At 42.7% G+C, this 21,253-nt stretch overlaps 2 protein-coding genes across 4 annotated transcripts; one reads left to right on the top strand and one right to left on the bottom strand.

Annotated features, from left to right (window-relative positions):
• Positions 1-241: 241 nt before the first annotated feature.
• UBFD1 (ubiquitin family domain containing 1) lies at positions 242-11,800 on the bottom strand. The gene is made up of 7 exons (XM_068908309.1): positions 11,741-11,800; positions 11,341-11,607; positions 11,031-11,239; positions 9,809-9,874; positions 9,508-9,613; positions 6,861-6,943; positions 242-5,190 (listed from the first exon to the last, which is right to left on the bottom strand). The coding sequence occupies exons 1-7, from the start codon at positions 11,769-11,771 to the stop codon at positions 5,080-5,082; spliced, it is 873 nt and encodes a 290-aa protein (XP_068764410.1). The 5' UTR covers positions 11,772-11,800; the 3' UTR covers positions 242-5,079.
• A 104-nt stretch (positions 11,801-11,904) lies between these two features.
• On the top strand, positions 11,905-21,140 carry EARS2 (glutamyl-tRNA synthetase 2, mitochondrial). Of its 3 annotated transcripts, XM_068908308.1 has the most exons (10): positions 11,905-12,038; positions 13,284-13,439; positions 13,687-13,789; positions 14,417-14,606; positions 15,106-15,578; positions 16,469-16,577; positions 17,121-17,274; positions 18,759-18,889; positions 19,522-19,657; positions 20,270-21,140. In XM_068908308.1, the coding sequence occupies exons 3-10, from the start codon at positions 13,741-13,743 to the stop codon at positions 20,351-20,353; spliced, it is 1,326 nt and encodes a 441-aa protein (XP_068764409.1). In that variant the 5' UTR covers positions 11,905-12,038; positions 13,284-13,439; positions 13,687-13,740; the 3' UTR covers positions 20,354-21,140. The 3 variants fall into 3 exon arrangements, with proteins under 3 accessions (XP_068764409.1, XP_068764408.1, XP_009665149.1); XM_068908307.1 differs by lacking the exons at positions 11,905-12,038; positions 13,687-13,789 and adding an exon at positions 12,137-12,275; XM_009666854.2 differs by lacking the exons at positions 11,905-12,038; positions 13,687-13,789 and having other exon boundaries at positions 12,417-13,439.
• Positions 21,141-21,253: the final 113 nt, after the last annotated feature.

The following is a 21,253-nucleotide window of genomic DNA, read 5'->3' as shown; positions in this document are numbered from 1 at the left end:
GGGAGCTAGAGAAATCCTATAATTCACAGCCTTTTGGTATGAAGTGATGTACAGCAGAAATACACTCAACTCGCCATACTTAGCAAAAGGCACCAATAACGTTGGAGTTAACAATAAGCACAAGTGTCCAAGGATTTCTGGCTCTGGGTACATTTTTCAACATACAAACTGTTTGCCCACAGTTGTTTATGCTGTAAGAAGTATAGTATGTACAGAATGTTAAAACACTCGAACACAGAAATGCTTAATTATCAAACTTTAATTCATAAGACTAATCTTACAGAATAGAACAATAGGATAACCAGTCAAGGTTACACTTAAAAAAATCCAGCAGTGCAAATCTAAGACTAAATAGGTCATCTCCCCCTCCCCTGAAAGAGGCAATAGATAATTTAAAAATACCATAAAACATGGTACTTACATATTCCATTTAAAATATATCTGTAGAGGACACAAACATGATCTAAGACTTTGTTTTGTTTTTGAATAGAAAGCCAAAGAATGAATTGCTTAGAATATGGGTAAGACATAGCGAACGTCCACAAACCACAGGAAGCAAATCCTTGGCTAGAAGGTAAAACAGCCGTATGTTTCATACAAGACTTGCTGCAGCTCTCCTGGTCCCCTCCTTCCCCCCAGTGACTAGGATGTTAGTTAACAAAACAAGATACAAATAATCTAATTCTGAAAGGCTAGAGTACTAAACTCAAAATGAAAACAACCCGATTGGAAAATAAAGTTATGAATAAAGAAAGCAAAAAGTCAGCAACAGAAGAAAAGTTTGAAAAGTTTGCTCCACCCAGTTGGCACAACAAGCAACGAGAGCAGAGTACTGAGCGTGTGCCCTGCGAAGAGCCTGCCTGTGCCCTAACGGTCGCACCCCCAGACTGTACAGGGCCACCGGGATGAGGGGAGGGAGAACGTGCAACAGACCACCCCCAGAATATGGCACTTTCGATTCTGTGTCATTGCAAACGAATTTTTTCTCTTTGGCCCTTAAAGTACGAAGCAATGGATACAAACTCTGTGAACTATAAAACTGAGCAGGTTGAGTGCGTGTGTTACGAGTTATAACTATTGTGTGTTAACACTTTCTTATGCAATTCTTTTTCTTCAGACCACCTCTTGTCTTTCAACACAGTAACATCCTTATTTTAATTATACAATTCTTGTAAGACAATGTCGCTAAGAGAAAGTAATGATTTACTTTAATCTTAAACTTGACATGAAAAACTTGCAAGTAATACAAGATCTTCATACAAGATATGGTCTATGTTCAAACCCAAACAAGGTTTAACACTATACATTTGCATTCCTAATGAAATACTAATCCAGAAACTGTTTGTGCTTGGGATGCACAAACAGATATGGAAGGAATACTGAACTCCGAACAAGGATAGAAACAAGAAACCCATAGCACTGGGCACAGAAAAGTGAAAGGAATGGTACGCAGGCGAGTTGAAACACTCAACACCACCAAAGGCCTAGGAAGAGCTCAGTAACTGCAACAGAACTCCTCACAGACAGTGTTTATTGCTACTCCACTTTAATGAGACAATGGCACCAAGAAGAACTATAAAGGACACACTGCCTGTGCATTAGAAGCGACTATGACATTTGCATGAGGAAATACTGTCTTCTGTTGAAAACCCACATTTGCATTCCAGATACTTTTATCACCCATTAGTAAACCTAGCAAAGCACTTAATACAACTTCATAAGGAACAGCATCCCAAAATTAATGTTTGTAAGGAATTACACATATATACAACAGGGAACTGATCTCCCTAGAAAGGCATTAAATTGTAATTTAACTGAAATACTTCAACTTTTGCATAAGAATCACCACAGATATTACCATATACTTCCTATGGAAGATTATATGAACGATCTGAAAACAACCTTAATCAGTCAACTTCAAATACTGATTGCATTTGCATGTTATTCATTACACTTGTATTTCACTGAGGACTAACTGCCAAATTTCTCCACAGGACCATTTGGCATCCTCAAACTGCCCTGGAAACCACTCTAGTTATAAGAGTAAAACACAAAGGAAAGATGAGAGGCTAAAAAACAGCTCCCCAATTAAACAAGCTGTGACACTATACAACTAAAGAGATGGTGTTTTCTTAGATGTTCATGATCATCGATGTCATTAAGTGCCTTTTAAAAATTGGTATATACCAGAAGATGCAAAGCTCCACATCATTCCAAAAGAGGAATCTTTAAAGAGGTACTAGTAAAAATCAATTGGAATACTAATTTAAAAGAACTTCCAGAAACTTACTATATTTAGCCAACAAACACCAACTAAAGCATTTTGGTATCACTTTCCTGTATTTTAATTCAAATTTTGCACGTGGGAGAAAGAAGTGAAACTGTTTCATTTTTCAAATCAAATTCAACTAAAAAAGAAGTATCTAAACAGGACCAGGTTTGATTTTCTTAATTTCCCGTATTTTCTTCTCCACATTTAAAACTGCTCTGTAACCTAAAATTTTTATATTCTGTTTCTTTTGATAGCAATTCATTTATTGTACTTGGCACAGGAGACAGAAAAATCATGCCCTTGGGAAAGAAGCCGACAGGAATGTTAAACACTACATTGTCCTCCATGCCCAAGGTGTCCTCATTGCCTTGACAGTGATTAGATCAGGTATATGCCCCACCTCAGCAATGGCAGCAGAGTGTACTCACCCGTATTTACTGCATCCAACACAGAAGCCACAGGAACACTGGGGAAGAGCTGGAATTAAGATACATGTCCTCTCAAGGGGCAAGCGAATGAAAGAACAGGAAAGGAAAATGGAGTATGAACGGACATATAGACAGGCCTAAGCAAATCTGGTAGCAAGTGGAAGTTGATGATCACTAAACCAACAAGACTAGCGACATTAGCTTTTTCTGTCATTTGGATTCACCTTTGCACTCTGCTGTTTTTCTTTATACATCATATAAAGCATATGACGCAGTATTGTAGTGCATACACTTTCCACTAGACACCAAAATTTAAATTTCAACCTTAATACTTGAACTGGCAATTAGAAAATAAAAAGTGTGATAGCTGCATTTAAGTTGTAATTATATCTCAAATTAACTCATAGCAACTCCATTATCTGCATCCATACCCTTGCTCAGAGCTTTCAGGAGGAGGCTGTTCTAGGGAACTAACACAGCGCTACTTCAGGAAAAATTCGTGTCACAATGCATTTATGTCAAGACACACTGCTCTTGGTTTGTATACAGAAAGAAAATATCTCAAGCTACAAGAGTAACAAGCACATCACTAGTTTAAAGATGTAGGATGTGGAACAACTTTCCTATTGCATGAATGTTCTAACTGAAAATACAAAACAAGAGTTGCTTATGTTGCTATCAATAGTATATATAGGTAAATATGTAACCTTAACCCAAATTCACTTTCAATAATATTAGAAAAAACTGAACACCTTTATATCCTAAAATGAACACTTTTCCTTGCCTATAATAAAATAAAAATAAAATAAATACTCATTCGGGAATTTGCACCTGCTGAGTTTCAACTGAGCTATTTCAAGGCAAGTGAAAAATGGACAGGGAATATATTATGTTCAGCTATTCCTGAAAGGATGTCTCTCCTTGAGTTTCACAAAATGTTAAACTACTTGTATTGAACAAATATTAAGCCTACAGTGTGGGTTTTTTTTTTTTTTTAAAAAGGATCTCTTAGACGTAGGTTTAACACACAGTAAGACTGATTCGGTTTGACTGCACAACACAATCGGTTAAGGGTGTGCACCTTTTCAGGACTGAAAGGTCCATTCAGAAAACCTGAGATAAATGGCACGTTAACTGCTGAGATGACAGGCAGAACATCACAAACGAAAGGCAAGGAACATTATTTCAGACAGAACTAGATGCAAGAAGTTCCTGAAAACTTGAGCAAAGAAAAGCTGAAGGGTGATTTAAACTTTAAAATATCAGTTGTCGGACAGACATCCTAAACTTGGTAAGACTCACTGAATAAGATTTTTCAAATCCAGGTCACAAAAGACTACCACAATTATTCAGGGCCCCAATCAAATGACATTTTAGCCAGCTGCTCTCTCCCATTCCCCTCTCCCTATCCCCCCACAAAAAAACTCACAGGAAGGTCTCTTTGGTTCACTTCCTTTGCAACATCTGTGTTACTGCTTCAGTACACTCATACTGGTCTGTATTACATAGTGCACTCTAGAGGTCCTTTTCAGTCAGACAGGTAACTGTCATCACAACAGCTGCAAAATGATTCAGGACTGCAATATGTATAATCAAGAAACTGCTCCTAAAAATGTAGCACCCCAGGCAGGAGAAGAGCAGGAGGGAAGAAAATAACTAAAACGGCATGAAATGGGACAGTAAGCAGCACTAGGTCATTATGATTGCAAAACATCCATAGTGGTATTCATCTGCTCCAAACATGCCACACAGTACCAACCCAGGGCTTCGAGTATTAAAAGAAAAGAGGAAAAAAACAAAACAAAAACTAAACCTTTGGGTTAAAACAAAAAAGTTTTGCTACCAACGAGACAAACCGGAAACAAAAGGGCCAGCAGAATATGGCTTACTAAACATCAATTTTGCATACTATTTAAAGTTTATTTTAAAAAAACTGTTTCTGAAATTCTCAGTCACAACCAAGTAACTAAATTAAGTCTAATGCTTATAACTGAAAGATTATGAAAATATTTTTGTTCCAACCATGTAAAAAATCCTCAGTAATAGACTGTAATATTTCCTTTTTAAAACTAAAATGGAAGATCAACTCTCAGCAGATTTAAGTGTATTACACACAATATTTTGTGAATTAAGATTTATTGATTTCCACTGTATTTGCTTTAAATATGGTTGAAGCTGACTGCAGAAAAGGGATGCTGAAATTTTTAAGTTAAAAGTAAACTAATGGTGAAAGAACATCACCTCTGGCTTCCATCAATGCCTCGTTATTCATATTTTATTAATAAGTTCCAGGACTATCAAATCCAGGGATGTTGGAGGCCTCTCCCAGCAGTGTCCTTAGCTTTGTGCCATTTTCCTGTGCCAGAGGTGAGCGTGCTTTCAAAAATACTGCCATTTCCCCAGCACCGTGTCTTTGATTGCATCAACATATTGAGTTGGTACCCAATAGACCCAGTAGTAAGACGCTTCTGTTGGGCCCAGCTGAAATGCCTGCAAAGTTAAAAATGACAACATTTACAATGGGAAACAGAACAGCTTATACCAGTCAGATTGGACATCCAATTTATCCACCAAAAAAAACAAGTAAGTTCGTTACATCTATTGCCTCCTTCAAATAGTTGGTGCATACTAAAAGTATTTGGTATGCAGTTGAAGAAATCATTCCTCAGAGAAATAAGAACTGTAAAGTACCAATCAAAATGACGAGCTCTTTCATTTAAGATGTCAAAGCAGCAACAAAAACTCTTGGCCAGTTTCAAGAACACAAGGAACATATCCTGGAAGTCAGAACCTGAAGCATAACTCAAAGTCCCTAAAGCAACTACCAGAACGCACAGAGCTAAGAAGCCAGAGGGGAATTAAGACAACCACCATGTGTTTTTTGGTTTTTTTTTTTAAAAGAACATTCACAGAATTTTATATTTAGGCATAAAGTACTACTCTCTACTTGCATCAGAATAAATAGGGGTATTACCGCATGACAACTATCTCTATCTTTGTTTTAGGATTAGATTATGCTATAGTAAACTCTTAAGAGGCCATTTTTCTACATAGTTGATCAAAAATATCAAATATTTGGACAAAGACTAGATCAGCTCCCTCCTGAAGACAATAATTTTAAGGGATAGCATTTCCCTTTTCTTCCCTTAAAGAGGGAAGCAGACTTTTGTACAAGGAACTTGCAGTAACTAACTTTCGGTGTTGAAGTATTTTGTAAACAAAAACTCAAAAAAACTATGGATTAAAAAAAAGCCAAAAAATCCAGCAGAATTAGCACTGTTCTCTTCAGAAATATATTAGTTTTCTAAACCCAATATCAGTATTTCAGAAACTTAAACGGGGAAAAGAGAAACATTGCAGAATCAAGTCTCTATGTTTTCTAACCTCCAACAAGTCCTATTGTTTATACAAAGAAAATAGAAACTAGCATTAAGCTAGATATAGGAAAATATCACTAAGAAATCAAACTAACGCTTTCTTGACAAAAACGACCTCACTACTGTGTGAGGTAGGGCTTTTATTCTGTATTTTTAAAGGAAATGACTGGCAGCAAGCATTATCAAAGAATACTAATTCACAGTTATAGCGAAAGGAAGGTAGCTCTCACAAACTAAAAATTTCTATGTCAAGGTCTTTTGGAGGAATATAATAGAGAAGCATACCAATTTATATGCTTACTTAAAATTGCGTATCACAAAAGGAAAAACAAAAACAAAACAAAAAATGAAAATGGAACTAAAACGGAATACATCTTTTCAGAATAGTTTAGCGTTCCACGTTCACACTGTAGGCTGACCATTATTCTGAAAGTCTGCCCTACAGTCCCTTTGTTTCAAAGTATCGTGATACTCCATTTTAGGAAAATACTGTGGTTTTTTTTTTTTTTTACTGTAATTATACTGTCATAACAAGACAGAGGATATTAAGTAGCACTAACAATTGTGTGAAAACAGTTGAAATGTCCACAAAGTAGCAGACACTCAACATACACTACCCAAAATATTTACATCATGACAGTAGACAATATTGACATTCCAACTTTTCACAATACAGGAAGCTTGTATTACTATCAGTTTCAGACTTACTCTAGCTTAAAATGCTCATTTCTGCATATTTGCATGAAGTAATTAGATTGATATTATTAAAGTAGGATTACTTACCATCATGTGATAATCCTCATGTCCTTCAATAGGTTCACTCACCACATTTTTAATGGACCCCATGGGTAACTTTTCTGTTCTCTCTACATTAAAATTGATGAAAGTATTATTTCTGATGTATGAGGCAGTAGTATTTAATGTCAACTTTAAATACCACCTCTATTAATTACAAAAGCACCTCGTGTGAGCAGTCTTTTCTTTTAGGATGAACTTTGGATACCTGCTCCTTGGAAGCAAGTCTTCCACATTACCACAACTCCACAACTGGTAGGCCAATACTTCAAAGAAATCTTGATGCGCATCACAGAATTACCCAGATTTTTATGCCTCTGTATCAGATTAAGTAGGTTCAGTCTATCTGCTTTGGGCCTTAAGTTGACAGAGGGGAGGGAGGGAGGGACGGCTTTATTTAACATAACTCCATAAGTAACTCCACTCTGATCAGCAGGATTACTCACCATAGTGAAAGTAAATCCAGGTGTAAGAATATGCAGGACCGACTACAAAGGATTAAACTAAGCTTTATGGAAAGGACAAGGATCAGCTAACTCTTTGGAAGTCTAGTCCTGGTTTTACCCTGAGGTAGTGTTCAACTGTCACTATAAAAAGACAGGGAAGGAAGTTAATGAGGAGCAAGTAGGGAAAGAAATAACAAGAGAAACTGAACCCCACCTCCCCTACAATTATGAGATAGACTAACATCAGCCAGCCAGATGTAACCAACAAGAATTACAAAGTATAAGTTTCATGGCTGATTTCTTTTGTCTCACTTATGCCCTCCCTTCCTCCCGAAGGCTTAAGTCCAAGATCCTTCCTCTCAATTCCAGCTTTCACTGTCAGCCTAAAATTATCTTCTTGGGTACAAGACAGAAAACCACAAACACTCTACAAAGGAGAAACAGAACAGTGAGTTCTTTAGATAGGTATGACATTTTAATTTGTGTGAGCCAGAGCAGAGCACCTACCTATAAAAGGTACACAGGGAAATGAATAAATACATAGTTTATATCTTGTTTGTGATGGAAATTACTTTGTGATGGAAAAACAAATATTCCGTATTTCTGTGCTTCAGCTAAGCTCACTCTGAACTACCCCAGACTGTCAACGCTTATTCACTGAATAAAGAATCTTTGCTCTCATTTGCATTCAAAACAATTATTCTTCAGAAGATCTCAGCAACAGACAAATCCATATGATCAATGTCTCTATGGAAAGCATATAGAATGACCAAGAAACATCTAGCTATAGCAAACCTTAGACTACAAAAACGTACAGAGTGGTCTGTGAAGCACAGGAAGGGTGGGTGAGAGAGAAACAGTTTCCATCTTCAAGGACTAGCCAGTCAGAAATGGTGTGACAGCTAGTTGTGTTTATTCTAGCCCACATATGCTGGCATCTGCCATGAATTTCTTCGAGCAGGAAGGAACCATTCCCAACAACAGCTAGCAATTACAAGCGTTCCCTACAGGAAGTCAGTTGCTGCTAATTTGGGAAAGTAGAGTGATAGGTTATATTAAAGACAGATGACAAGAAGAATTAAATTTCATATTTAAAAAACCCTAATCCAAAACACTTCAGAAACACTAAACTTGAAACTGGTCTAGAAGGAGGGATGAGAGAATTAGTCACTGAAATACTAATCAAGTATTTAGAACACATTATCAATAATGAAAAAAACTGAGCAGCCCAGCCTATGGAGAAGAAATACAGTGTCTCTCCCCCTCATTTAGCCCAGGAAAAATCTCTGCAATTGGTACTGAAACAACTGATTTTTTTTTACTGATTTTAAAACCAGAAAACATTCACACTATCAAGTCTGTCCTACATAGGAAAGGTCAAAAACTTCCGAGATTTCTGCTTACTTTGGAAATAACACAGCAGCTGGAGGTGCCATCCAAAGCTAATATTACCATCCAATTAGGTTATTTTACTGGGACAGTGAGCAAGCACTTCTATTCTTCTTGCTCATCATTATAATATTGCCCTGTCTTGGACAAATTAAAGGGGCATAGCTTCCTCTGGAGGCAGGGGGATTATCTGGGACGTCCTCAGCAATGCATGCTGAGGTGCAATGAAAGTGCACCACAGCACTTTCAGCTCCTCCTGGCACCACTCAAGATGGTAAACTGATTCCTCCGCACAGCAACACATGCCATAGTTTTTGCAGTTGTACATCACTGAAACAAGACACTCAACTAATTTTGGTTGGAAGGATAGATAATAACAGGAGTGCCAGCACTCCTAGCTTTATTCCCAGTTCTAAGATTTCCTTTGGGTTCTTAGCCAAGTCATTGAGCCTCCCTAAGACGTGGGGATCAAAGCAATGTTTATGAAGTGCTCTTGAGATATGTTAGAAATGCCAAATATTATATCATACAACTGGGAGCTATGAACAGCAGACTGAAAAGTAAATCACTGGCAAAACTGAACTCAAATTTTTCAAGAACAGAAGTAAAATATCAGATAGTGTTCAAACAATCCAAGAGAATGACATTTGAGAAAAGGACGCAAAATTTAGTTTTGAAGTATTCAAATACCAATACTATTCCCCAAATACAATTTATTCACACTAGAAAATATTTCTAGTTCCCACCAATCACTTACAGCCCAACTATGAACTATTCACCTAAGTTTTAGAGTTGCTCACCTTTTGTGCCAATCCATAGCTGGTCTTGCTCAAGTTTAAAGGTCAATCTTACTTTCCCCCCTGACTTGTTGTACATGCCAGATAATGGCACTGTTGGCAGGCGCTCCTACAAAAAGCAACAGAGAGTCATGGTGAAAGGCTTTAATAGGAAAAACTGTCCTCAGCTTTTTGAGTACAAGGGCTATCTGCTGTTTTCTACTAAGATTGCAAGGAAAGATAGAATCAGCAAAGGAAGGCCTCAAACCACAAAAAGTTATCTCTTTTCTGATTATGACAGTGTGCCACATACTTATTTACTTACCTGAACACCTTTAACAGAAGGCATCACATCATCAGGTTTTCCTTTATCCAATACTTTTCTGTGTTGCTACAATATAAAACAGAAATTAGAACTCACACAAACACAACAGAATCTTGCAATTTATTTCCAGCTGCACTCTTGGTCATATCCCAACAGCACCATGAGACAGTTAAGGACTATTCACAGTCTTTTATCACACAGAAAATGGTTAATTCTCACAGTTAACCGAGCACTTTCTATGACAATCTCAAGAAATTATATAAGCTAATAGAATCCCAGTTTGATGCAAAGGGTAACATCGCTTCTACAATATAAATATATATACATATTTAAAAAGTCTCACTTTAATATCATACATGCTGAATCACATAGTTGGCATTTGGCAAGTCAGTTTTAACAGTCAAGTGTTATGTTCAGTGAATGGAAGAAAACCCCTTACATTTGCAGTGCAACATATCGCAACACAGCCACAACAGATTAGAGCAGTAGTAACTAAGAAAAACATGCTCACAGCTTGTGACTTGCTGAGTACCTTTAAACAATGATGGGACTTACAGTGAACGTGAACTATGATAGATTATAGAAAAACAAAAGCATATTTCATAAAGGTCGTAGATCAACGATGAACATTTTAATTTTCAATTATATTAGTTTGAGGAAGGTGCGGGGTGATAATACCTTGAGCTGAAAATCTTTTATCAGCCCTACAACATTGCCGCAAGCCACCAAAACAAGCGTTACTGCACTGCACTTCACATCCTATTAGGAGGCAACACTTCCAAGAAGTGAGAGGAGTATTCAGCATTCATGTTCCCCTCAGTGCCGGGACAGCTGAAGAAACTGCTCTTTGGGTATCCACTTTGAAGACAGTTTTAGAGGTCAAACTATTTTATGGCAACAAAGATTAGTCAGCTTTCAGATGCAACCAACCTACTCAACTAACGACTAAGAAATATTTCTATTACTCCCCATTTCTTTGTTTGAAATACTAAAACGTACCTGGCACCGGCACAAAAGGTGACTTGCAAAGCCACAGCCTCTACTGGGCTAAATAATGTTTTACACTCCTCTACAGAGAGCCCTTCCTCTAACACTTAACTATGTAAGAAATTAGCCTGTGTCACATAGGACCAGGACCCAAAGGTAATAGCGGAATATTACAAGAGAGTCATATAAATCCCACAGTTCCCCAGAAACCAGGAAAAATTGAGACAACAATAACCTTTTGTCTGCAAAGGGGCTCCTTTTTATTTTCTTCAGCCTTGACCTCCTGTTGAGCAGCTTCTTTGGGCGTATTTACTGCTAAAACATCATTGATAGTAGAGCCAACCACCATTATCTTTGCGCCGTTCGTTACTTTGATTTCTCGTAACGTTTTCTCCTCCGGTAGGAGTCCCTTGAACATAACTTTCTGCATAGCTGGTGGAAGGCCTAAGAGGCGAGAATAAAGATTACAAGCACGCCTCGCGGCTGCGGAGCGAATTTCAGCGAGAGGAGGAGCGGGCTGCGGCCAGAGGCAGCGCAGCACAGACCTGTGAGCGAGTGGATCTTCTGCTTCAGGTCGGCCCCCGTGCTGTCCAGGCAGAACTTCACGTCGTACTTGTTCTTGTTCCAGATGACCTTTAGCTCCACCAGCTCCTTCCCGCTCTCCGAGTCGCTGCCGTTGCTGACAGACGCCTGCGAGAGCTCCGGCCGCCCCGCCGCCTCCGCAGGCCGCCCCGCCGCGCCGCCCTCCCCGCCGCCGCCGCCGCCGCAGCCCAGCGGCAGCTCCTCCGCCTCCATGCCCGGCTCCTCGGCACCTGGGGGCGAGCACACAGGGAGATCCCAGCCGCCGGACAGCCCCGGCCCGGCCCGGCCCCACCACCCCGCCGCCGCCGCCCGCGCCGCCGCCGCCCGCCCGCCTCGCTTCGCCCCGCCGCCGCCCGCGCCTACCATCGGCGGAGTGAGAGGCGGCGGCCGCCATGATGATTGTGTACAATCTACTGCGCAGGCGCGCCGGGAAACGCCCGTCACCAGCCGTTGGGCCACGCCGGCCCCCGTAGCCCAATCCATTTGGCCCCTCCCAGCCGCCGTACGCCGGCTCTTCAGCCCCGCCCGGGCTGCGCGGGACCGCCCCGCGTCCGGCCCTCAGCGCAGGGACTCACGGCAGTGCCGCCGGAGGGGCGCAGGCGGGGAGCCGCGGTGCTCCTCAGAGCGCGGAGGAGTTGCCCGGTTGGGGCTGCTACGCAAGGTGGAGCGAGCAGGGCAGCGAATAGCCTGACAGCGCGCTCGGCCGCGAAAGGGCCGCGTCTCCTTTAAGGGATGCCCCGCCCCCTCATGGCCCCGCCCCCGCGCGGTGATTGGCTGGCGGCGCCCCGGCGGAAGCGGTGTGGTGGGATGGCGCGGGCGCTGCGGGCGCTGTGCGCGGTGGGACCGGGACCGGGACCGGGACCGGGACCCCGGGTGCGGTTCGGGCCCAGCCCCACAGGTAACCGGCCTGGCCCGGCCTGGCGGCGCGGCCCGGCGGGCTCCGCCGGGCAGGTGCGGGCAGGGCCCGGTAGCCTCCGGGGCCGCCCCTTCGCCCTCAGCGGCCTGGCCCGGCCCTGCCCCGGCGCCGCCGGGGCTGCTGGGCCGCCGGAGGGGAAGGCCCGGCCCGGCCGCCTGCGGCCTGACAAGCCCGTGCGCTAGCGCTCGCCCCACGGGCGCCTAGGTGGTGCCCGGCGCGTGGGAAATCCCTTTTATTGCTGAAACTCCCCCGAGAGTTTTCGGCGCCCGCCGTGAAACGGCGCGTGTCCGGTCTGCGGAGCCGCTCCCGGGCCTCGGTGGAGCTCTCCCTGTCGGCCCGCCTCGCGCGGGGATGCGGTGTCTGTCAGGAGAGGCCTTGCTGCCTTCTGCTCTAGCGGCTCGGATAGCCGAGCGCGAGATCTGCAGGGCAAACGCCTTCGGCCGTGCCTACGGTGCAGTGGTCTTTCGTCAGCGCTTTAGCCTCTAAAACATGAGCATATTGCAATTTTGGCAATAGTTTGGACCCAGTTTCTGCTGGGTCTTGTGACTGTGTAGCGCTCTGAGTGTTGGCTAAGCTTCTTGCCCTTGATCCCTAACATATTTTCACTATTAAATTGTGAAGGAAGATGAGTTCCTGCTAGAAATTTCCAAAGTTAAGTTCACGTTGACGGTATGGAAAAAATTCTGTAGCATTTGCAGTGTGTCTTATGAAAGGGACATTTTCAAGTATAGCTAGTTTATAAATGATTTCCAGATCACTTCAGGCAATACGCTTTTAGAAGGCAGTTATCAATGCTTTAGTTTCATAGTGAAGGTAAGGATTAACAGCCCACAAGGCAAATAAGTGTTTCAGTGCAACATCCCTCCCGACCTACTCACTATTTAATGTCAATTCGCATTACAGGTAGCGTTGCCCTTTCAGCTCATATTTTAAAATCTGTTTATTCTGGTTTATTTATTATTATCTGCTCTGATTTCCGTATGGTAACAGGTTTTCTGCATTTGGGTGGCCTTCGGACTGCTTTGTACAATTATATTTTTGCCAAAAAGCACCAAGGGACTTTCATTTTGAGAGTAGAGGATACAGATCAAAACCGAGTTGTGCCTGGAGCTGCAGAAGGAATAGAAGATATGCTGGATTGGGCAGGTAGTTTATAAAGCTATGTATTTCATTTTTTACCTACCAAAACGTTCTCCTGTTTTTAGAGACTGACAGTACCAAAATACAGACTGTTTTGCATGATAGCAAGCTATGTAGTGTTTCAAAAAGATGATGAATGAGTTGATGACGTGATTATTGTTAGGGCCGGGTATCAGGAAAGTCCTACTGGAAGTATATTTTATAGCAGAAATGACTAGGTAGGCTTCTTTTGGCTGCTTTGTCTGACACACAGAATGGTCCAAATTTATGAAAGTGGAACAAGATGCAGCTCTAACAAAGGTTGTGCATGAGAGGCTTGATGAAAAGTTCAGAAGCCGGAACTCACAGACCTCAGTGTAAGTTGATAAATTGTTTGTCTACAGATCCTTTGCTAAGAGGGATCCGAAGGTATCACTTCTCATTTTGAATTCTTTACTTCTTTTTGAGAGTTTAAGAACTAAAAGTGAGAGCGACTTTAGAATATAGTTTTATTGTAAGCTTGGAGCCAGATTCCACAGATGTTTCCATTATTGAACAGATAAACTTAAAACAACTTTGCTGTTGAATAGTAATTTTGGAGTAGGTAAAATAATTGGCTAACATGTCAGCTGCGTTTCTATAGTATTAGTGTCATTTACTATAGTAAGGATGTACACCACTTTGCATGTGTACATCAGTATACTTTTTGCTCCAGGTAACACACATGATTTATGCAACTGTTTACTAGGTTTTGGTGTTTTTCTCTCCTCGGAGCTTCACGCTCAGTACTGTAAACTCTAATGTTGTAGGTTGGCGTTTATCTTCTGAGTATAGGGGAATCTGAGTTCTGTGCTAGATAGATGCTGTTAGCTGGCTGTTCTGGAAAAGAAACCGTCTTTGGATGTTCTCTGGGCTCCTGCCTTTTAATCTTTATTTAATGTGCTCTCATTGTGGATTTCACTCTGCCTGAGGACTTTTTAAATCCCGTCACGTTGATGTTTCAGGTATTCCACCTGATGAGAGTCCTCGCCGAGGTGGTTCTTTTGGACCCTACCAGCAGTCACACAGACTTGATCTTTATAAGAGAGCCAGTGAAGTGCTTTTGGAGAAAGGTGCAGCTTATCGCTGCTTTTGTACCCCTCAGCGCCTGGAACTGCTGAAGAAGGAAGCTTTGAGGAATCAGCAAACCCCACGGTAGGGATTCCTTTTCAACTGAGCAGTTGCCTCTGTGCTTCATTTTTACAAAAACTAATGAAGAATTGTGCAGCAATGGGATTGTAGTATCACTGCCCTTTAGAGGCAGTGAGTGGCCGAAGACAAGAGCAGTACAGCAGTTTAGCTCATGTTTGCACTTTCACTTTAGGGGAAACAGCCAAAGCTAAAGTCCAAGTAATGAGCGTTAAGTCTATTGGGTGCTTCTCCCCGTTTTTGCAATGGATAATAAGCATAACTGGTGAGTATTCACAGACCTGCTGTTCAGGAGGAGGAGAAGACAACAAAACCCTTTTGCATGTTTAGGGGAGTGACCTTACAGAGGTGAAGTGATTTGACTGGACACATAGTGGGCAGATTTAGGATTAAAGCTACAATTTAGGAATCGATTTAGAGTTCATGTAGCTGATTTGAGAATGGAAGAAGGGTCAGAGGGGATTGGCCTGTATGGAACGGAGATGTTCATTCTCCTGTCTCAAAGGTATGACAACCGGTGTCGGCACCTAACATCCAAAGAAGTGGCTGAGAAGCTGTCACAAGGCTTTGATTGGGTAGTCCGCTTCCGGCTCGAGAAGGGTGTGGAGCCCTTCCAGGACCTGGTCTATGGCTGGAGCAAGCATGAAGTGGCTGATGTGGAAGGTGATCCAGTGATTCTCAAAGGGGATGGCTTCCCCACTTACCACCTGGCAAATGTGGTGGATGACCATTACATGGGAATCAGCCATGTTTTGCGTGGAACTGAATGGCTTACTTCAACATCCAAGCACCTCCTTCTCTACAGAGCCTTTGGCTGGGATCCTCCTCAGTTTTGTCACCTCCCGCTGCTTCTGAACAAAGACGGTGGTAAACTGTCCAAAAGGCAGGGGGACATCTTTCTGGAACGTTTTGCTCAGGATGGCTACTTGCCAGAGGCTCTGCTGGACATTATAACCCACTGTGGCTCTGGATTTGCAGGTAATCAAAACAGACTTGGTGTCTGCTAGGATACTCCTTGATGCTGTTTTGGGGGAAAGGGTTAGATTTATTCTAGTAACTTGGACAGTACTTGAAGGAATCAGAGAATGGATGTCAAGCAACCAACCTGAATGTGCTTCTGTCACTGAAATGCCACCAGTGCTTTTGCAGAGCTGCTGTGGGAGACTGGATGGTGCACTGGAACGGTGGGAATCTTTCTATTTCTGTGAAGCCATTTAAGTTGAGTATGATGCCTGGCAGGTTTCCACTTGGGACAACTTTCATCTCTGAAGGTGAAGAGGCTGTAGGTAGGCAGCTCCCTGCAAACTCTTGGGGGAAAATTCTGTTCTGTGATTAGTAATTGCGGTATAACGTGTTAAATCTTCCACGCTGCTTGTTTAACCTGAAAGACTGTGAGGAGTTGAGTCAATTACTCCTGTTGTTGCCCTTGCTGTGTAGGGATCACAAATTAACTTGTATTTCAGGAACTATGCTTGGGAATTAAACCTTTCCTGGGCAGTGAAGCTTCCTGGCTGTGAGTGTTTCTTCTGTTGGGCTGAATGATGCAAGAGGTGTTTCACTGAAGAGTGTAATAGTGTAATAGAGCCAACCAGAATGTCCCGGTTTCTAGTTCCTCACCAGTAGTTAGCAGAGCATGTTCTTGTTCAGAGGGCAGCTTCCTGGGTATGCCTGCTCCAAGTTCTTTTCTATTCACCTAGGTGTGTCCCTGCTTCCTATTAGCGCTGTGAAAAATAGCCCTCCTTTGTCACTTGTTCCTTTAGCGTGCTGCAGCGCCAGCACTGAACTTGAAATTTATAATGAAAAGCAGTGATGCTAGTTCTGTGCAGGACAGTGAATGGTTGTTATACCCTTGTTGGATTATTTTGCAGAGAATCAGATGGGGAGGACTTTGGAGGAGCTGATCTTGCAGTTTGAAATAGGCAGAATTACGACCCATTCTGCCCTACTGGATCTTGAAAAACTCCCAGAATTCAGCAGGTATTACTATCAGTAGTAACTTTAAAACTTGCTAGTCTATAGATCAGCAAGAATTTCCTACTAGCACTTGGCTTTGTCTGGTGATTCTGTTTATCTGATCCCAGTGCTTGATCCTCCAACTGTGGCTTTCTTTGCTGTGCTACATGTCATTCCTGCTTGTGCCTTTCCTTGGTTGTCTCCCCTCCTGTGTTATGCTAGGACAGTGGTGTCACGTATGCTGTGGCAACCTAGGCAGATGATCTGTAAACAGAATGCAAGCTCTTAAGTTTACATGGAAAATAACTTCTAAAAACAGGCAACACTTCCAGAAGGTACTTCTAGAAATACTTGCATGCCTTACTAGGATGTCATGCAGCAAAGAGGTACCACATCTTTCCGTGTGGTGTATTAGAGCTTAAGACTTTGTTTTCAAATGTCTATCCTGGGTTTAATGTTGCTTTTCTAACAGTTCTACAGATTTAATTGGTAAATGTTGTGAGGCTGAGATGATGAGATTCAGTCTGACCCAAGGAAGACCACAAGCAGTTTTGTTCTTTGTTACAGGATTCACCTCACCCGCCATATCGAGAATGAGGGGCTACGACAGAAGTTAGTTAGAGAGTTGCAGTTGCTGGTGGAGCATGCCTTTGGGGATCAACGTGTGGATAAAGATGTTCTAGAAAAGGATTATGTGGAGCGAGTGCTTCTGCTGAGAAAAGTATGAAAAATGGTAACATTGTGCTGCCATTTTGGGGATGACTGGAGAATGGGGAGCAGAGATTTTGTAGGATTCCTCAATGAAGACTTATCTGGTTTCTCGGCATTGCTTTGATCTGAGCTCTGAAGCGCTGTGGCCTGCAGATAGCAAAGGGCTGTTGTAAACAGCAAATGGCTGTCACTGGCAGTTCAGGTAACTGTGTGCATGCTGCTGAGCTAGCAGAGAGCTCCCTGTAGCTGAGCCTTGAAAACTTCTAAGGATGGGTCCCACCATCTCTCTGGGTGTCCTAGTGCTGTGCTATCCCTCCTAGTGAAGAAGCTTTTCCTCGTGTCTAGTCTGAACCTTCCAGGCTACAGCTTGTAGCCATTGCTTGTGTTTTACCGTGTGCTGCTACCAGGAAGAGTTTGGTTCCATTGTCTTTGTAACTATCCTTCAAGCCCATGTAGGCTGCTGTGAGATCCCCCCCCCTTAGTATCATTTGTCAGCCTAAAAAGGCCCAGGTTCTTCCACCTCTTTTCACCAGTCACGTGGTGCCAGGCACCATGCCCTCTTAGTAGCCCTCTATTGGAGACAGTCTGCAGCTTCTCAGCATCCCTCTTGGTTTGGGGGACCCAAAAGGCGTGGCCCTACTGGTACCCAAGTAGGGGGGATGCTAACTTCGCTTAGTCTTTTGGCTGTGCCAAAAGACCTCATGTAGTTGAGGATGTGGCTTGCCGATGGTGGAAAGGGTGAGCGCTGAGGGGGCCTGTTGTACAAAGAGACTGCTCTTCTCTAGCTTGTGTTGACTGGGTAGCATAAGGCACTTCTCCTTTGCTGCTGTTCCATGCTTTGAAAGCAAAATGGAAGCAACTTCTTTTCAAAAGTGGTGTAACTCTTAGTGTTAAACTAGTGGGATTTGTGAATTCAGAGTCCTGATCTCAAGCAAGTGGCAGAGTGCAGGCTGTAAAGAGGATAGAAGATCCTGTGGCTCTTTCCAGTGCCAGGAAAGAGGGTGAGCCCAGCTGTTTTCCAGTCTCCTCTGGGATGCTACTGTATTATCTGGGGAATTTTTTTTGAAGAATAAAGCATCCTTTATAAGGCAGGAAAAGACCTCATCTGTTACAACGTGAAGATTTTGCTATGGCAGCAGAGTCTGGGTTAAACATGTGACTTCCTACTTGTTGCACGAGAACTAGCAGATGAATGTGGCGAGCCACTTCCCAGGACTAACTCTGAGTCAGCTTGCGTGTGGTCCTACAGTTCTGGTACAGCAGCCCTTTGGGCTTTTTTCCTACCCCTGTTCACACCAGTTAGTTGAGGGTGTGAAAAAACTAAGCAGGCTAAATGTCAGCTTTCACGTTTCTTCTGAGCACGTACAAAGCACAAAGCGGTGGTGTGTTTGGACTCCCTTTTAACTGTCTGTAAAGTTCAGGCAGAATTAGTTTCCTTCTTTTCTCCCCTGCAGCTTAACCCTCGGTCTTGACAGCTTTGCTTTCTTTCTCCAGGGCCACATCAGTCTCCTGAAAAACCTGGTGTCATCTGATTATTCTTACTTGTGGGTTAGGCCCTCTGTGTCCCGAGAGCAGCTACAAACTATTTCTGCAGAAGCTGATGAAATAGGAAAACTAGTCACAGGGTAAGTGTCTCCTTCCAGCTCCCTCCCTGCCCACCCATCTGTTCACCCCAGAGTTTTCCTGCTTGGCTGCTATACAGATATTGGAAATGGTTATAATTTTTATTTATTTTGCTTTACTTTAGAATGTGCTGTAGTTAACAATGGGTGAGAAATTTTGTGCCTTTTTAATTGAAAGGCTGCTTGCTAGCAGGAAAGCTCCCATTAATGCTCTCAGGCAAGAACTGTCACTTCTAGATTTTTGTGAAGCGTGAAGCACAGTGGAGTTTGTGTGGTAACATGAGACTGAACTAGGTTAAAGTTATGGTTTCACAAGGCAAAGTCTTTAGCACCAATGTAAAATTAAAGCGGCCCCACCTGCCAACCTACAGGTATACCCGTGTGCATCTCCAACACAGCTGTGAGCAGAGGCAGCGCCATAACACAGAATAGGAACACAGGGCAGGAAAACATACCTTAAACTGTTGCCGTTGCCAGAAGATTTTGCAAATCAGTCTGAGGTAGCTGGTAGTCCTCTAAGACATTTGTTTACTTGCGTTCAGCATTTTCATTGGGATAACTCCTGCTGGGATTCCAGGGTAGGAATCCTCTGTCCTGTATGTCAGCAGATTGTCGGGATATCTTCCTTCCCTAAGGCTCATGACAAGGCAGGCAGCTGTTTTGACTGTGGAGGAGTTGAACAAAGACCTGAAAAGCCTCCAGAAGCAAACTAGAGAGACTACATACAGCAGCATGATGAAGCTCCTTCGCTTGGCGCTCACTGGAAAGCAGGTAAAAAATAAAATAAAAGTTCTGAGACTGAGACCTTCTGGTCTTTTAGCAGCCATCTTCTCTGTGATTGCAGAATGTTGGTATTTGGTCTGGTCATCTTGCACGAATTTACATCAGTTGCTGTTATGGATGAATGTGATGATATGAAGAAATTCTGAAAGTTTCAGAAAAGCAGGAGTTATCAAAGCACGTACGTGCAGTTACAAATCTGAAGTTAGAAACAACCCTAGATCAGCTGTAAAGAGTGTTGGCAAGGCTATAGGCTTTGGGCAAAACTAGGTTCTTGCGTGCAATGCAAAATGTTTCTCTCTCTGCAAAATGTTTTTACGAGCTTCAAAAACAAGTTTTATGAAACATGTTCTCAAAAGCCTAACTCTGGCTTATCCTCTGGTATCAATCCTTTTAGTTCAGTTTGACCTATACTGAGCATTTTACTTCAGGGAGGAAAAAAAGAAATTGAATCTTGTCTTTAGACTGCTCGTAACAATCCTACTCGTGATCTAACAGCAATCTGATAACTAATCACTTTGTCATTTCCTGTATAATGATGCATAAACTTGTACTGCAAAGTTTAAGTTTCCATTTGTATAATGACTTCTTGTGTGTTTTCAGCACGGACCAAGCGTTGCTGAAATGATGGTGACTTTGGGACCCGCGGAAGTGTGTGAAAGGATGCACAAAGCACTATCTAGCTAATAAGAGACAGAAATGACACCAGCAGCCATCCCTGGGATTCAGATGATGTAGGCACCACGGGTCGTTGTCCTAGACCCATATGTTGCTGTCACAGTATGATTATCTTTGATCAGATGATTTGGGCTTTGGACCAAGCAGGTGTCACCATGACTTTTCCAGGTCTGTATCTATCTACACTTAAGCATAAGACAGTTTATACAGGAGAGGAACTAAGTACGGATTTAAGTCTGCCCTTGTGCTTTCCTCCTGTGGAAACAACCTGATTTTCAGATTGGGATAAAAAGATTTTTACCTGCCTTTCACGTTCAGATCCAGACCATGTGGAGAGCAACTATGTTATTTCTGATACCAGCATGGTTTTTCTCAAGCAATCGGTCTCTTTTTGGAGGGGGCCTCACAACCGGGGGAGCTGCAGTCACAACTGATAGGTCCCCAGCAAATGGCAGAAGGAGAGGCTTCAGGGGTGAAGAGCTAATGCCCTCTTAACCACTGCACTGTATCCTGCCAGCCTGTGTGAGGAGGACCATATAGGGGAGAGCCCTTGGCTGCTTGTCCCTGTGAACTGCATTTGTCATGTGTAGTTCGGCTAAAAATATCCCCACCGGTAGGTTTGTTTTTCCTCTTTTGGATGGGTGATGATGCATCTCTCCTTTTTATTTAATTCTTTCCCCTGTATGTGTCCCTCTGCCCGGTAATGGAGGAGGAAAAAAAGGCAGGGATATTTTACAATGACGTTCCGTGTCGATAGTCTGTAACTCCATGCTATAATAAAACCTGTGGGCTTTTCCCCTGTTGTTTGAGTGGTGCGAAGGAGGCTCTCCGGGGCTCTGAAGTCTATTTTCCAGAAACGGCTGCGTACGTGTGCTTGCGTCCTCATGAGCATTGTGTCTGAGTGCGTTC

The sequence above is a fragment of the Struthio camelus genome, chromosome 15 (genome assembly GCF_040807025.1).
Source record: "Struthio camelus isolate bStrCam1 chromosome 15, bStrCam1.hap1, whole genome shotgun sequence".
Classification (NCBI taxonomy): domain Eukaryota; kingdom Metazoa; phylum Chordata; class Aves; order Struthioniformes; family Struthionidae; genus Struthio; species Struthio camelus.
This window is presented reverse-complemented; position numbering and strand designations above follow the sequence as displayed.

Coding starts and splice junctions, on each gene's coding strand:
- UBFD1 (XM_068908309.1), bottom strand. CDS start 11,771: ATGGCGGCCGCCGCCTCTCACTCCGCCGATG. Junction 11,608..11,740: donor CGCCTCTCACTCCGCCGATG/GTAGGCGCGGGC, acceptor GCTCGCCCCCAG/GTGCCGAGGAGCCGGGCATG. Junction 11,240..11,340: donor GAAGATCCACTCGCTCACAG/GTCTGTGCTGCG, acceptor CTCGCCTCTTAG/GCCTTCCACCAGCTATGCAG.
- EARS2 (XM_009666854.2), top strand. CDS start 13,178: ATGTCAATTCGCATTACAGGTAGCGTTGCCCTTTCAGCTCATATTTTA. Junction 14,607..15,105: donor AGGAATCAGCAAACCCCACG/GTAGGGATTCCT, acceptor CCTGTCTCAAAG/GTATGACAACCGGTGTCGGC. Junction 19,658..20,269: donor TGGCGCTCACTGGAAAGCAG/GTAAAAAATAAA, acceptor GTGTGTTTTCAG/CACGGACCAAGCGTTGCTGA.